Source organism: Anopheles coustani, chromosome 3 (genome assembly GCF_943734705.1).
Source record: "Anopheles coustani chromosome 3, idAnoCousDA_361_x.2, whole genome shotgun sequence".
Classification (NCBI taxonomy): Eukaryota; Metazoa; Arthropoda; class Insecta; order Diptera; family Culicidae; genus Anopheles; species Anopheles coustani.
Window position 1 is genome coordinate 81,992,343 of NC_071288.1, and position 17,730 is coordinate 82,010,072.

A 17,730-nucleotide genomic window follows, 5' to 3' on the forward strand; every position below is an offset into this window, starting at 1 on the left:
CTTCTAGACGCTCATTAAATTGGACTTATTGAGTGCCGGGGCTGACCACCTCGACGGCGTGGGTTCGAATCCCAACCGAGACCGGACCCTCCCCTGTATTCATATGCACTTCCCAACTAACAATTGACAAGCATCTTTGGAACATTCTGTCAGATCTTTAGAACGTTTTTCCACCTTCCAATAAACTACTACATTAGGAAGTGTAACCCAGCCGTTTGAGTTTTGACAACTCATGGAGGCGGCCATTTTTACCGACGGTCAAACCCGGTGAAAAAGTATAGCGATATGAAATAAAAAAAACGGTGAATTTAAAATAGTTTGTAGTTCCACTTGACGATCTTGCATCTCCCACTCTTTGGGATCAGCCGCTGTATTTCCACCGGTCTCGCTTGTCATTTAGTTGCAACTATTATTGTCCAACCTATTAGAGGGGAATATGGATCATTTGGTTCAAATCTTTTTATAACTAGTATTGTTACTTACTTGTGTTGGTGTTTGCTGCTTCTGAGGCTCGAACTGCTTGGGACAAGAAGAGGTATGTTGTTGTCGGCTCACCAAATCACATGAGCCACGCTCCGCTTCGACGATTGGTAGCTTAAATGCCAATATCTATCAACAAACATTTTCAACAGGTGATGGCTGACCACAGTTATTCCTTGGCACAACGAAAAGCACCAGTCGGCTGTAAAAGTAGCCGCAATGTATCTGTATGTATCTGTACGCTGATGCACTGCTTTTGCTTTGATTCACTATGTGCTGCCACCAAACGATTAAGTATTTCTTTTTGATCATGGTTTTCCAGGTGCGTCTTGTGGACCAACATTTGGATGCTTGCTATGGGTATTTCCGTGGAGATTCATGTCGGCGCATCACTTGGTGAAACATCGTTTTCATTGTGTGTTTCATTGATTTGGCTAATTTTCGAACCGAATGGTGCTTTTCGTTATTCCATGGAATGACTGTGGTCAGTCATCACCTGTTGAAAAAGCTTCATGATATGATATTGTTTTTTTGTTAAGATAGGTTTTGTGATTTCCATTTTGTTTATTTGTTCCTCTAGGGTTTATGTATACAAATAATCGATATTTCTTTTATCTGTAAAATTATTTCAGTGTTGAATTAAAATTAAAATGAATAGATGTCGTTATGGAACGAAAACTCAATATTTTGTATTTAATGTGAGTGTTGGATGCACATATATGTTACATGTTTATATTATTCTTTCGATAGATTGATCATTTCTTAAACTTACTCCACCAATGTATGAGATAAACGTACAAATAGATGTTGACCCTCCTCATCTGGTTGGGTGACCGCTAGCTAGTAGCTTATTTCCCTGGTATCTTGTATGTTGGTTCCACTCAGTGAGGCAAACAAACCGGGGCAAACATTTGGGCCAGTAGGTTCAAATGGATTAACGATCGCCCTTTAAAAACTAATGTGTGCGAATTCGGATTATATTCGCCTTCGGTAGTACACTAACAACTTCCATGTTTCCCATTGAAGTTTGTCACAGCTGAAAACGGACGTAACAAAGATGAGTAAAGTAACAATTAGAGAGAAAAAAAGTCTTACTTTTAATAAATGCTCGTGCCAGAGCAGCAGCTATAATTGCACGAACTTTTATTTCATGTTGCATTTCGTTGATGATGGCTCCGTAATCCAAAAGGTCGTTAAGCTCCTGCACACATGCCTTAGAAACTCTTCGATCCTTAGCGGCTTCGTCGAGCCGCTGAAGACTGCCACCGAGGCTCATGGATGTTCATAAGAATCTGTCTGTGTAGTGGCAACCCATCGATAGTTAAATTTAGAGACATCGAAGCAGGTAAAGTCACATTGCTAGAAATAAATAATAATTCAACATCACGATACGTGTATTTGCCCATTCGACTAATATTTCAATCATCTTACCTGAATCGTTTGGACAAACTAAACAGCATGTCCTTCGGCAGCTGATTCTCTCGTAAAATATCTAACATCATGATCACAGTCGAATGAAACAGATTTTGAACTACTGCCAAAAACCTTATACATTCCTCCATCGTCGCGTTGTCTTACTTCGAAGTACTTCCACTCAATCTACCTAATCTGCTCACGTTATCCGGTACACCATCGATTCTTGAGACTTCGTCTTGAGCCTGATCGTCTCCGGAACGGGTTTCTTCTTCTGAACCAACTAGGTCGAAGACGATCAAAGAATCGTCATCAATCTCTAGCTGACCCACACTGGTACTAGGAGCTTCTGAAATAAATAATCATATATTTAAATTTCGCATTCACATTTGGAGCAGCACAAGCACAAACACTTACGGTCCGTTCCACAAGAATGTTGGCTTTCCTGATCAAATCTTTCAGCATTCACTTAGTACAAACTAGCAGAACGCTGAAGCTGCTCTAGAAAGTTGTTTTTGTTTGCCATTTTCACTAGCTATGGACACCACTTTTAACAAAATTAAAATTTCCGAAGTGCTGGAAGCTTGCGACGTTGATTCTGAATTTGTTTACAAATTTGTGTGGTGCAGTGGAAAGGGAGGCACAATGGGATTGCTTCCTTGAGTCGTGCGCACTCGCTCTCGCACATGGTATAAACATTGAATGTTCCAAAGATGACAGCTCGTGGTTACCTGGGTTGTGATCCTCGTCGCGATTTTGTGATTTATGCACCTGTCAAGCCAGTTAGTCAGTCGTATGTTGCCTGTGAACGTGTAAGGTGCTGTTTCTTCTGCGATATTCTCTCTGATACTTCCGTGTGTTCGCGAGCTTCCGATTTTCGTGCTTTAGTATTTCTGTGGGACAGAGAGAGACAGTTTGGTTAGGTCAGTACTTTTCCATTCAATTACCTTTGTGTACGGCCGACGAGCTGTTTTGAACCCGGGTGGGTTGTGATCGTTGAAGTTCGGGATGCACGATAATTTCGTTGAACCGTTGGTGCCGTTGTAACTGGAGATGATACTATGCCTATATATATAGAGCAAAAATATTTTAACAAATTCACCCAGTGCAATTTTATAACATGTCTTCAATTTTTTTTTAATTTCCAGCGATGGATATTGCATCGAATGACAAGTTAGGATCGGCCAAGAAGCGTCGGATTTTGGAAGAGTTGGTCCTCACAGAGGAAGATATGATTGAAGGTAAACCCAAATATAACAATGCTTTAGTTGCTTAAGTTTAGTTTTGCTTAATGTTTCGTTTCTTCCTAGGCCCCAGTCAGCTGCAACAAGGATTGGTTATTCCTCCTGCTAAACCTTCTGGTTCGTCTTCCGCCACTCCTGGTGAGTTTAGAAAACCTTTCGTTGTTTTATATTTTGCTTAATGTATCGTTTCTTCCTAGGCACGAGTCAGCTGCAACAAGGATTGGTTATTCCTCCTGCTAAGCTTTCTGGTCGTTCTTCTCCCGCTACTCCTGGTGAGTTTAGAAAACCTTTCGTTGTTTTATATTTTGCTTAATGTTTCGTTTCTTCCTAGGCCCGAGTCAGCTAAAACCAAAAGTGGTTTTCCTTCCTATTAAACCTTCTGGTGAGTTTAGAAAACCTTTCGTTGTTGTATATTTTGCTTGATGTATCGTTTGTTTCTAGGCACGAGTCAGCTAAACCAAAAACTGGTTTTTCTTCCTGCTAAACCTTCTGGTTCGTCTCCCGCTACTCCTGGTGAGTTTGGAAAACCTTTCGTTGTTTTATATTTTGCTTAATGTTTTGTTTCTTCCTAGGCCCGAGTCAGCTGCAACAAGGATTAGTTATTCCTCCTGCTAAGCTTTCTGGTCGTTCTTCTCTCGCCACTCCTGGTGAGTTTAGAAAACCTTTCGTTGTTTTATATTTTGCTTAATGTATCGTTTGTTTCTAGGCACGAGTCAGCCAAACCAAAAACTGGTTTTTCTTCCTGCTAAACCTTCTGGTTCGTCTCCCGCTACTCCTGGTGAGTTTGGAAAACCTTTCGTTGTTTAATATTTTGTTCATTGTTTCGTTTCTTCCTAGGTACGAGTCAGCTGCAACAAAGATTAGTTATTCCTCCTGCTAAGCTTTCTGGTCGTTCTTCTCCCGCTACTCCTGGTGAGTTTAGAAAACCTTTCGTTGTTTTATATTTTGCTTAATGTTTCGTTTCTTCCTAGGCCCGAGTCAGCTAAAACCAAAAGTGGTTTTCCTTCCTATTAAACCTTCTGGTGAGTTTAGAAAACCTTTCGTTGTTGTATATTTTGCTTAATGTATCGTTTGTTTCTAGGCACGAGTCAGCCAAACCAAAAACTGGTTTTTCTTCCTGCTAAACCTTCTGGTTCGTCTCCCGCTACTCCTGGTGAGTTTGGAAAACCTTTCGTTGTTTAATATTTTGTTCATTGTTTCGTTTCTTCCTAGGTACGAGTCAGCTGCAACAAAGATTAGTTATTCCTCCTGCTAAGCTTTCTGGTCGTTCTTCTCCCGCCACTCCTGATTTCGTCAGATTTATTTGTGTAGTTTTCTGCATATTCATATGCACTTGTGATCCTCTTCGCGATTTTGTGATTTATGCACCTGTCAAGCCAGTTAGTCAGTCGTATGTTGCCTGTGAACGTGTAAGGTGCTGTTTCTTCTGCGATATTCTCTCTGATACTTCCGTGTGTTCGCGAGCTTCCGATTTTCGTGCTTTAGTATTTCTGTGGGACAGAGAGAGACAGTTTGGTTAGGTCAGTACTTTTCCATTCAATTACCTTTGTGTACGGCCGACGAGCTGTTTTGAACCCGGGTGGGTTGTGATCGTTGAAGTTCGGGATGCACGATAATTTCGTTGAACCGTTGGTGCCGTTGTAACTGGAGATGATACTATGCCTATATATATAGAGCAAAAATATTTTAACAAATTCACCCAGTGCAATTTTATAACATGTCTTCAATTTTTTTTTAATTTCCAGCGATGGATATTGCATCGAATGACAAGTTAGGATCGGCCAAGAAGCGTCGGATTTTGGAAGAGTTGGTCCTCACAGAGGAAGATATGATTGAAGGTAAACCCAAATATAACAATGCTTTAGTTGCTTAAGTTTAGTTTTGCTTAATGTTTCGTTTCTTCCTAGGCCCCAGTCAGCTGCAACAAGGATTGGTTATTCCTCCTGCTAAACCTTCTGGTTCGTCTTCCGCCACTCCTGGTGAGTTTAGAAAACCTTTCGTTGTTTTATATTTTGCTTAATGTATCGTTTCTTCCTAGGCACGAGTCAGCTGCAACAAGGATTGGTTATTCCTCCTGCTAAGCTTTCTGGTCGTTCTTCTCCCGCTACTCCTGGTGAGTTTAGAAAACCTTTCGTTGTTTTATATTTTGCTTAATGTTTCGTTTCTTCCTAGGCCCGAGTCAGCTAAAACCAAAAGTGGTTTTCCTTCCTATTAAACCTTCTGGTGAGTTTAGAAAACCTTTCGTTGTTGTATATTTTGCTTGATGTATCGTTTGTTTCTAGGCACGAGTCAGCTAAACCAAAAACTGGTTTTTCTTCCTGCTAAACCTTCTGGTTCGTCTCCCGCTACTCCTGGTGAGTTTGGAAAACCTTTCGTTGTTTTATATTTTGCTTAATGTTTTGTTTCTTCCTAGGCCCGAGTCAGCTGCAACAAGGATTAGTTATTCCTCCTGCTAAGCTTTCTGGTCGTTCTTCTCTCGCCACTCCTGGTGAGTTTAGAAAACCTTTCGTTGTTTTATATTTTGCTTAATGTATCGTTTGTTTCTAGGCACGAGTCAGCCAAACCAAAAACTGGTTTTTCTTCCTGCTAAACCTTCTGGTTCGTCTCCCGCTACTCCTGGTGAGTTTGGAAAACCTTTCGTTGTTTAATATTTTGTTCATTGTTTCGTTTCTTCCTAGGTACGAGTCAGCTGCAACAAAGATTAGTTATTCCTCCTGCTAAGCTTTCTGGTCGTTCTTCTCCCGCTACTCCTGGTGAGTTTAGAAAACCTTTCGTTGTTTTATATTTTGCTTAATGTTTCGTTTCTTCCTAGGCCCGAGTCAGCTAAAACCAAAAGTGGTTTTCCTTCCTATTAAACCTTCTGGTTCGTCTCCCGCTACTCCTGGTGAGTTTAGAAAACCTTTCGTTGTTGTATATTTTGCTTAATGTTTCGTTTCTTCCTAGGCCCGAGTCAGCTGCAACAAGGAGTGGCAATTCATGCAAACAAATCCGTGCAAACAGATCCGTTTACACAGATCGAGTCTAGTCAACAAATAGCAGACAACACACCACTGACCGCTGGAATCATGCGGAAGATTATACAAGGTAAGATGGATATTTTGGTTGTTTAATTTTTTTTTTTAAATTGTGAGGATATTCTTCCACAGAGGAAATGCAGCATTTCACGGATCGATTGGTCAGAGTGGAGGCATCGATAGATGCCTTATTTACATACGGCACTCCAGCTCCTGCACAAACATTAAAAGACTATGATTTTCTTCAAATTTCTACTATAGAACAACTAGTCCAATTTAATAAGCGCCTTGAAGCAGAGCCAACGTATAAAACGGGCATAGTAAATTGGTTACAAACTATGATAAACGTTGAAGAACCAAAGCAAAGGATGACAAGAGTGCTGAAAGCACTTATAAAACCCGAATTACTCTGTGACCACATGGTTATGCTTACTCAAAAACCAATCATTCACACCATCATTACTCATAATAAATCCTTTTCTAACAAATAATTTAATGTTTTGCCCTCTCTGCTTGAAAAAGGGAAACTGTTTTCGTTTTCGAGGAAAGTCGAAGTTTTCAAGTTCCAAAATTCGGCGTATCACTTGCTCTAAGCATCTATAACTGCTTTTTATCAATTTGTTTTTAATTTGCCCTAACTTACGTTCAAAAACATACGTCGAATAGCTGTCTAGGTTACCAAAACGTATAGCCTCTTCAAAAATATGAATTAAGCTATGTACGTTAGATGTTACACCTGCCTTTCCGTAGACTTGGGCGTAACTTTCTACAAACTTTTTTAATAACTCCGATCCTGTGCTCCAGTGTCGTTTGTGGGCTTTCGATGAAAATATTGTAACTCCACAGAAATATAGCATGAAGTGCTGGTATTGCTCCTCTGTCAATACTCCTCGTAATACTACAGGAGCTGCATAATGCAGAAACGCCTTACATTCCGACCCTTTCCAGTATGCCAAGTCGTCAAGACAATGAAGCTTGCGGGGTGTTTCGAATGGAAATGTTTGCGACTGTAATCTTTGGTTTATGACCTTCCGTTGTCCCTGATTCCATCTTCTCGTCGAACGAAGAACTCCCACGTACCAAATGTTGAGTAGTTTTTTCGTTACTCCGATGTCAATCTGATGTAGTCGGTCCCCCACAATGACATCTTCAATCATGTCGAAGTTCTCTAGATCTATCAGAGGCGTGGTTCCGGTTTGATGTAAAACATATTCATTGTTCCGGAAAGCATCGTCTGTGCGTTGATCTGCGTTTGTTTCCAAAAAAACTGTTCGCTGCTGAACCGTTTCACCTTCGCAGCAACATTTTAGGCAGGAATGTTTTCCCATATGGCCTTGCACACCTAAAAACATGAACAACGATGATGTTTATTAAAACAACACAAAGGATGTTAAACTAATATTTGATATTACCCTTTATAAATGCTCTTGCCGGTGTATCTGCTATTATTGCTCGCAGATAAACACGAATCGTCGCTTCGTTGATTACAAGTCCTGTCCTGAACAGAACATTTATTTCTTCGACCAGAGGTCTTAGAAATTGGTCATTGCTTTGCGGTTTTGATTGCCCGCTATAAATACCAACGACCATTATGGGCCAATCTGGTTCGTCCACTACCTTCAACAAAATGGGCCAGAACTGTGTTCTTGATCTGCTATGTAAGGGAAGTCCATCTATGTTTATATCGAACTGGATGACCTCAGAAACGGTGGCATGTTTCCTAAAAAAAAGTAGATGAAAACGTATTGTAACTTATTATTACGTATTTTACATAGCATGGTAAATTTACATACCGCATCTCAGCTAGCAAACACTTGCTTATTCCGTGGTACCAAAATCTCCCATCTCCAATAATTGAAAGTGCTGCACGATCCCGCTTTGTTCGTAGAACAGTCCTCGGATCTTTTGGGATGTACATATCCGTTTTTGCACGAAGCATCTCCAGCATTCGTCCAACGGTTGCAAGCGACTCGTTCCCAGCTAACGCCCAGTATCGCACACACTCTGCATCTGGCATCTTGGCATAATCGGGACCATCTTCTTCATCATCTGCGGTATTTTCCTCGTCGTCCATCGCATTCTCTTCATCACTACTCTCTTCATCGTCCGTAACAAAGTCCATTTCGTATACCTGAGTGTCAGAGAAAAGCGGATCCAATTGTTCAGTTGGTTCCTCAACCGGCAAATCGATAGAAGGCAACAATAATTGGTCCGACGAAGCCGAAACTAAAATGAAATCAAAGCGATGGTATACATCAGTTTTGCCCGATTCCCGATACAAATGAAACTAAATTATTACATTACACATAATAATCTACATTAACTACATAAGATTATTTACCCGACAACTCGGTTGGTGCCACGACATTCACAAGGCTATCCGCTGTCTCAGATTTCGGCATCAATCTTGCAACGCGCTTGTAAAAGGCACCGGACCTGCATTGTGCTTGCAAAATGCGATTTTTTCCGCACAATGCGGCAACAGCTGAAGGATGCGGTCCTCGATTACTCATGATACACAACACTAAATCACAAAAATAATGGCCAAAACACACGAAACAAGTTGAATAGCCAAACAGATACTGAACTGACGATGATCAAAACAAACAATTTCGGTGGCTGTTTTGGTTGAGTACATCTATTCCATCAGGTAGAAAGAGACAGAAAATCAATTGACTGCTTGCACAGTAGCGCCGCCCTGCGAGTGAACGTTGTAAGCTTGCAAATCCAATATGGCTTCCCACAAGGTTACCCAAACGCGGCACATTTCCTTCGGAAACAGGCATAGCTTTGCAAAAGTAACCTTGAAATGGCTCACAAATCTAGCCTCGGTGCTGGTAGTGCGGTGCCTCTACCTTCAATCATTTTACTCTGGATGACTTCACCTTTTTATATATTCTACCTTGGCATTACGACCATTTTGGTTGAGAATAGTAGAATCACTGTGAAGTCAAAATTATTATTAAATTATTCGGTCATTTCATCCCTGTGAAGTGAAATTTATTATCGGGACATATGGCCAGTCATGTACCCCTTAGAGGTATACATCAACAGGTTAACTGGTGAAGGCACCGGAAACTGGATTACGGCTATTGCGTAGTAGTATAAATGACGAAGGAAAAGTGAAAAGACGAAGGAAAAGAAAGTGTGATATAAAAAAGTGGGATATAGAAAGAAAGAAAGAGACGTATGGAATGGTTTGGATCATCTAATCGTGCTTCCGATTGACGCGGTAAGTTGTTCCCAGAAGAAATAATCAAATCACCTTGATATAATTTGGAAAAAAGAAAACGTTTGATGTCCTTTCGTTAGCCCCTTAAGCGCCCCTTATTCAACATCTAAATTAACGCGATTGCATAAAATCACTCACTTCCACCCGTTGTAGGTTAGCCGTACTCGGTAGCAGCCAGACGTCGGGTGTTTGCTACATTATGGCCATGTTATACATTAGGTACGGTCACACGAGACGAACCCTGCTCGAATTTGGACACTCGGCGAACCTTTTCTTGAATGTGTTAGTGAATCGAGCAGAGTTCGCGAACCTTTTTCGAGCAGAAAAGGTTCGCTGATTTTGGTGGATAGCACGAACCTTTGCTGCGAACCTTTTTGACAGATTCCGTTTGGATCCACCGTTTGTTTACAAAACGATACGGTGAAAAGCGGCGAAGGATTCGTTACGTGTGAACGCTATAAGGTTCGGCGAACCTTTTTTTGGCATTCGTTTGTAATAGTGGCTGGTATCGCGAACGAATCGATCGAGACGATTTCGATCAAAAGAATTAGTCGAACGAAATCTAAATCTGCTCGAAATAGCTATCGGCAACGGGATTTCTCTTTCGATCGATGAACTATGGACGGTCGTAAAGTCGAGCAGCAAGCGAGCAGTCAGATCGATGTTGTTCACGTTTGTGGTATCACGCAACGCTGCTGTGTTTTGTGTAATTAAGTGAGTCAAAAGTTGATTGAAATTAAAATTATGCATGATTTCTTCGAAGTTTTTAATAAACGATGTTGAAGCGGATGCAATCGACCTGGCGAAGCATCGTAGGAAATTACGGAAGGAAATTAATCCTTTGCATTTGTCGGAGATAGCGTAAGTGACAAACACTGCAAAGAAGAATCTGTTGATGTGTGTTTGAAGAGTATGGGGTACCAATATTTTTTTACGAATTTGTTGTACACCACGCAGCTGGGATCGGTCATGAGGTATTAGGCATCGTCGTGCCCAGCTCAATTTTCCTAGTAGATTTTGAAGAGCATCGGGTACCAATATTTTTTTACGATTTTGTTCTGCACCACGCAGCTGCACCGGTCATGGGGTATTAGCCATCGTCGCACCCAGCTCAATTTTCTTAGTATATTTCGGATCACATGGGGTACCAATAATTTTTATGAATCCGAATAATTGAACCCAATTTATAAAAACATCAAAAATCACTTTAATACGCCTTCGTTGAATCTGTTTATTTAAAGGAAACATGTTTGCAAATGCTTATGCGACCGCTCTCGATAGCTCTCGACCTGTCTAAATCATTTCGATCGAGAAAAGGCGTATGCGATAGGAATTCTCGATCGAAATCGAGTCAACTGTTGACTGCTTGAAAATTTATAGATCGTTTGCTTCTACGTTTCGATCGCGATAGGTCTTTGTCATTCCAATGAAGCAAATGAACAAAAAATGAACACTTTTCGACAGGTTCATGCAGTCGATCGAAATCGAAAGCGTTCGCGATACCAGCCAGTGTGCGAAAGGTTCGCCATCAAAGGTTCGTCTCGTGTGACCGTACCTATTGGCAATCCTGCCAGGTTTTGCTTTTCCCAGCAAAATAATTTATCGAATTATGTGGGAAACACCCGACGTATGTCCCACCCGCTAGGCGGGTTCGCATGCAAGTTGTATTGCACTTGTTTCACCCAGGCCTTGGGCCAGCGAAAACGGAGGACGTTTTTATATGGGAGCTTGTATGAAATAGAACGAAATAGGACGTTCGAGCAGCCGAATAAACAAGCAAATGGAGATGTGTGCGTGCATCCAATGGCCTAGAAATTGTAGTTGTGTGAGTGTGCTCGGAGGTGTTTACTTGTGTTGGTGATACCTACCCATGTATGTTTAATGCTAACGATTTTCTTTCGAATTGAAAGGCAACCTCTGGTTCATAACTGAAATTGTTTCTTCAACATAAACAGTCGCTTTATTCAAAAACGCAATGTACGCGTACACTTGCACTTTGCTGTATCGAATGCAGCTAATATCTTTTAACACTTTAAGCGCACAGCGCAAATCGCACTGCTTTCCGTTATGCCTGCGATTAAAAATCGAACGTCGGCCTAACTAACGGGCTATGTCGGACCGAGCAGACCGACGCCGGCATACGCGAAAGAATGCTCTCGACCCCACGGGACCGACGTAGCGCTTAACGTGTTAACACAATAATAATCTCACTTTAAAATGGGACCGCTTTTACACTAAGTATTAACAGTTTTCACTACATTTTTTATCTTACCAATTCCTATGTCTGTTGTCGCTGAATCCTCCGGAACATTCGCTGAACCCTTCTGCTCCAACAATTCTGATTCCACTTCCACTCTAACTCATCCAGAAAGCGAAGACATTGGCGATATTTTGTTGATCACTATGCCATTCCTCAACACTTGCGCGTAGATCACCTAAAATATAGAGTTGTCGTTAGTGCGACTTGCTCTTGACTGATATATGCGCGCCTACCTGACTTGTCAAATTTCCGACGAATCGTCGAGCAATTCTCGCATCAACACAAGTAAAACACACGAGTGTACAGATACGGGTCACCATGTTTCACACACCATGTTGGATCGAAGCGGTACGTTCATAACACAGAAGAGGAAGATAGCAAAAAATAGCCAGGGCGTGTAAGGGAGAAAGCATGCACCGAATCTTGTACATCAACAGTATAGATAACATCCAAAGTATAGGTCAGGGGTGGTGGCGGATCGAGGAAAGTACTCGAAATCGCCTAGCGGGCAGTGAAATAAATGTGACAAAAGGCACGTGCATGTTTCCCTGGTGGCAAAATCAGCATGCTTTCTCGTCTAGTTGGCAATTGATACTGTGTGGTATGAGTTAATGAGTTGGCCTAGTGTGCGTGTCATAGTGGTGCACGGAGGTTCAACCGTACGCTCCTAAGCAGATTGTGCCGGGAATCGGCGTGAACGTTAGCCGTGTGCGGTAGCCGCCCACACGTCGGGTGTTTCCCACGTTATGGCCAAGTTGCACATTGGCGATCCTGCCAGGTTTTTGCTTTTCCCAGCAAAATAATTTATCGAATTGCCTTTTTCTTAATTTTTGGCCTGTGGGAAACACCCGAAGTATGTCCCAGTGAAAGTGAAGTGACGAAAAGCACGTGCATGCTGAAGTTTGTGGAGCGCAAGCGCTCCGCTAGTTTGCCTCTTTCAGGGTTGGCTATGCGTAGTGGTGAGAAGAGGACGGACGCGCGAGAATAGAGTGGTAGTGTTTGTGACACGGTTACTGAAAGTTGTGCAGAATGCAGGATAAACACGTGCAGTTGGATATAGAGCAGTAAGAAAAGTGATTCGTAGCTCGGGGCAAGTACGGTAAAGCGCAGCTCGGGACGAGCAAATCGGTGCAAGCTCAAGAGGAGCAAGAAGAAAAGTGAAGCGTAGCTCTGGATGAGTACGGAAAAGCACAGCTCGGGACGAGCATGGAAAAGCGCAGCTCAGGACGAGCAGATTGGCGCAAGCTCAGGAGGAGCAGTAAGGAAAGTAAATCGTAGCTCGGGACGAGCACGGAAAAGCGCAGCTCGGGATGAGCACGGAAAAGTGCAGCTCGGGACGAGCAAACTGGCGCATGCTCAGGTAGAGCAGTAAGAAAAGTGAATCGTAGCTCGGGATGAGCACGGAAAAGCACAGCTCGGGATGAGCACAGAAAAGCGCAGCTCGGGACGAGCACGGAAAAGCGCAGCTCGGGACGAGCAAACTGGCGCAGGTTCAGGAGGAGCAGTAAGGAAAGTAAATCGTAGTTCGGGACGAGCATGGAAAAATGTAGGTCGGGACGAGCACAGAAAAGCGCAGCTCGGGACGAGCAAACTGTCGCAAGCTCAGGAGTAGTTCGGGACGAGCATGGAAAAATGTAGGTCGGGACGAGCACAGAAAAGCGCAGCTCGGGACGAGCAAACTGTCGCAAGCTCAGGAGGAGCAGTAAGGAAAGTAAATCGTAGCTCGGGACGAGTACAGAAAAGCGTAGCTCGGGACGAGCACGGAAAAGCGCAGCTTGGGACGAGCAAACTGGCGCAAGCTCAGGAGAAACAGTAAGGAAAGTAAATCGTAGTTCGGGACGAGCATGGAAAAATGTAGGTCGGGACGAGCACAGAAAAGCGCAGCTCGGGACGAGCAAACTGTCGCAAGCTCAGGAGGAGCAGTAAGGAAAGTAAATCGTAGCTCGGGACGAGTACAGAAAAGCGTAGCTCGGGACGAGCACGGAAAAGCGCAGCTTGGGACGAGCAAACTGGCGCAAGCTCAGGAGAAACAGTAAGGAAAGTAAATCGTAGCTCGGGACGAGCAAACTGGCGCAAGCTCAGGAGGAGCAGTAAGGAAAGTAAATCGTAGCTCGGGACGAGCACGGAAAAGCGTAGCTCGGGACGAGCACGGAAAAGCGTAGCTCGGGACGAGCACGGAAAAGCGCAGCTCGGGACGAGCAAACTGTCGCATGCTCAGGAGGAGCAGTAAGGAAAGTACAGCCGCTACCGGCCAGCCCTGTCGTACGCTACGCGAATTTTGTCTTTTACACCCGATCGTTGGCTCCTCCGAGCCAATACGTTCGGCTTCTGCTCCGCTTGCCTTTTCTTGTTCGTGGCTGAACAAGGTGACTAAACCGAGCTAAACAACTGGCGAATGTTTATAGAACATCTAAGTCAAGGTGTATAGCTTTGGTGTCAAACAAATAAAAAACAATGGTCGTCGTAATGGCAGTAGAATTGATCGAAGTAATTATTTCCATACACTTCATTAATCACTTGAATAAATCTTAACAAAACACACAATTTGGTCAATACTACTACCATTGAAAACGCCAGACAATGATCCTGCACGGTTTTCTCCAAGCCAGGAGTCGTAACTCCGACGAGGAAGCAAATGGATGAGACAGGTTGGGACACCAGTCGATTGTAGCTAAGAATTCTGGTTTTATTTAATAGAATACGGAGCATATCGAACAAGGATATGCTCCGCTAGCGCTACTTAAATCTACCCTACTTACACAATTTTCCCTACTATACAGCTACCCTTGTAGCTACGGAACACGGAAAGAGCAGAGCTTGTGTACGATGATGATGAGTCCCACCGCTTACCCCTACATAGGTTTGAGAGGGACGAAAGTATCTTGCGATATTGAATATAAATCATCAAACGAGAGGGGGCATTGGGGCATTACTCTCCAGAACAATCGCATCCATCTCTGCTCCATTCATACAACGGTCGCCATCAATTGCACAAAGAGATACATCTTAGATTTCCCAACTAGCAAAAGGGGACCACTTTCCGGAGTAGGGCAGGTATTTTCGCACAGATTTGGTTAACACCGCCAGCTATCAATGGTTGATAGTGTGGTGAAACCCACCAGTACTACTTAAGGGACCTGTTAAAACTCTAAGTCTTATTGCTTTGATGCTTAGATATTTAACCCTTTATTTTAGACGTAAATATTGAATACAATTATTAGGTTGTATTAAAGTTTATGTCGTCCTTCCTCGGCGGTGGCACAGTTCCAAAAGAAAGGCTTTCTCCGCGCTCCGCCGAGGAAGACTTCCTTTCTCTCATCTTCTATCTTTATCGCATGTTCTATCTATTCGACTAAGCATCGGGCGGGTCAACGTTCCCCGATCGCTTATCAGCTTCGATCGAGAGCTATCAGCTGATCGATGAGTAATGGATAAACTCATCGATCAGCTGACCGCTCTCGTTCTCCTTCCTCTCATGATGGGACGTTGACCCGGCCGTACTCCTCGTGCCTCATCTCACTTCTCTAACTCACACACTGCTGTTCGTTAATTTGGCAACAGGACCTGATCTTGTTCCTTGCATACAACGGTCCCGAGCAATCACCTCGAAAGGCAAATCGCCGAGTCCCCCAAGGTTAACGAGGCACCACCTTCCGGAGTGTAAAAGGGTATTTCTGCTCTGTTTGTAGTTCACACCGCCAATTACTATTGGTTGATAATGTGGTGCCACTATCAAGAACAGAAAGGGACCCAACTACAGCGAGATGTGTAGATACTACTAGTTCTTTTCGTACAGCCATGTCCACCAATTGTCCTCATTTACGCGCGCGTGTCTCAAAACTATGTAGACTCATTCATTCTATTAAGTTAATTTAAATAATAAAAATAAAAAGTCCCTGTTCATTTTTTTACTCATCAACACCATAGTCAAAGACCGTGTTGACAAATGCAATACTACGGGGCTCAAAAACTACAACATTTACTAAATACATTACAAGCACAGCATCAGACCACCTGCTTCACGTATACGGCGCATAGGCGTTTGAACTCCCTAAGATTTCGCGCTTGTTTAATCTCTCTCGGCATCCTGTTGTACCATTGTACTCCTTTAAAAAACAACGAATTTTGGGCGTTTCCAGACAGATAGCTGGGAAGTCTCGGCTCACCGGCACTACGAGTGTTATACCGATGCACGTCAGACCCAACCACTATCCTTTCCCCCAAATACGTTGGTACCAGGCCTTTCAAAATTTTGTACACAAAGACTACAGTTTGGAACACTATCCGCTGCTTGACCGACATCCACTGTAAGACGTCGAGCATAACAACCGAAGGAGTATACCAGCCGCAACACAAAATCATTCGCATGACTCTGTTTTGCAACCTCTGCAGTCTCTGTAACTGTGTTTGATTGCCGAGAAATAAAATTGATGCACAGAAATCAAAGTGTGGTGCTATTAACGATTTGTAGAGCTGAACTTTTTCGAAAAAATTCAGATTATTGCCCAATCTACTAATCACACCACACTTTTTGCCACTTTTGAGGTGACATTGTCAATATGAGGCCCAAAAGACAGTTTTTCGTCTAATATAACTCCCAGATATTTTATCTGGGAGACTCTGTCGATTGGTTCCTGATTGATGACAATAGCTGATTGGTCAGTAATTTGTCTCGAAGACAATACCTTGAATTTGGTCTTCTTGATGTTTAAAGCCAATTTCTTGTATTTTAACCAACCATCTAAGGCATCTAAATCGACATTCAAAAGCTCCTTGGTCTGTTTTAAATCTTTACGCGAGACAAACAAGACTGTATCGTCCGCAAAAAGATTGATTTCACATGACTGTAAAACCTTTTTCATGTCGTTTATATACATAATAAACAACACTGGACCAAGAACACTTCCTTGTGGAACCCCAAGGGTGTTTTCGACAGGGTTTGAACAACAGTTCATGAAAATTGTTCGTTGCGTTCTTCCACTGAGATAAGATGCGAACCATTCGAACTCAACTCCATCGATACCGAACCTTTTGATTGTTTCCAATAACAAAGGTCGCGATATCGTTTCAAACGCCCGTTTCAAATCCAAGAACACTGCAACAATCGGTTGTTTTCGCTCCATTAACTCCTTCCACTTAGCTAATAAAAGGTTCAGCGCAGATTCACAAGAATGTCCTTCTCTATAGCCCGACTGTTCCTCCACCAGCAAGTTATTCCTGTCAAGATACTGGACAAGTTGTTGTTTGACAACAAGTTCCAACACCTTTTCAAGTATATGAAGCATGTTAATCGGACGAAACTCCTCCGCATTGGTGGCTCCTGACACTTTAGGAGTTGGCACTACTAGAGACTCCCTCCACGAGTCAGGAAAAATACCCTCCTCCAATGATTGGTTGATCAGTGACAGAAGGAACCCCCGAACTACATGGAAACAGTCACGCAGTACCTGAGCATTCACTTTGCTAATCCCAGCCTTGTTCTCTAAGCTAAAACAAATTGATTTGAGCTTTTCAATCGATATTGGTTCGAACCTGAATTGTTGTCTTGGGTTACTTTTTGGTCTCAATGCCAAAGGTTCAGCCACGGAAAGAATACTTTGATGAATAGAGTTGACACTATTAACAAAAAAAGTGTTAAATCTCTCAGCAATGGTGCTTTCCTCAAAAATGGCGCATCCTTCAAATGTTACACTTAAACCAGGCTTATCCTCTGGCTTCAGCATAGACTTGAGGATTTTCCACAGTTCCCTGCTATTACCTTGGTGGTCCCTAATCTGGTTGCTAAAAAACTGTTGCTTTGTTTCTTTCAGACGTTGTGTATATTCATTCCTCAAAGCGGTGTATTCCCACCACTGCTGAGAAATGTTTGTCCTTAAGAACTTGGCATAGGCACAGTCCCTTCTGCTCTTAAGCCTTGCTAGATCTGTGTTATACCACTTGTTTGAATCCCTACAGGCAATAGTTCGGTCCACTGTGAAGGTTTTCATGGCATTTTCCAGAGTATCCCACAATACTTTAGCCGTTTTGTTAAAACCCGAAATTGTAGTCTGCAAACCCTCTCTAACGAGATTGCTCTCTAACGAGATG

General features: G+C 42.7%; 1 protein-coding gene across 1 annotated transcript; it reads right to left on the reverse strand.

Annotated features, from left to right (window-relative positions):
• Positions 1-6,555: 6,555 nt before the first annotated feature.
• LOC131267628 (uncharacterized) lies at positions 6,556-8,273 on the reverse strand. Its single transcript, XM_058270552.1, has 3 exons — positions 7,945-8,273; positions 7,564-7,871; positions 6,556-7,493 (listed from the first exon to the last, which is right to left on the reverse strand). The coding sequence occupies exons 1-3, from the start codon at positions 8,271-8,273 to the stop codon at positions 6,556-6,558; spliced, it is 1,575 nt and encodes a 524-aa protein (XP_058126535.1).
• Between the last annotated feature and the right edge of the window lie 9,457 nt (positions 8,274-17,730).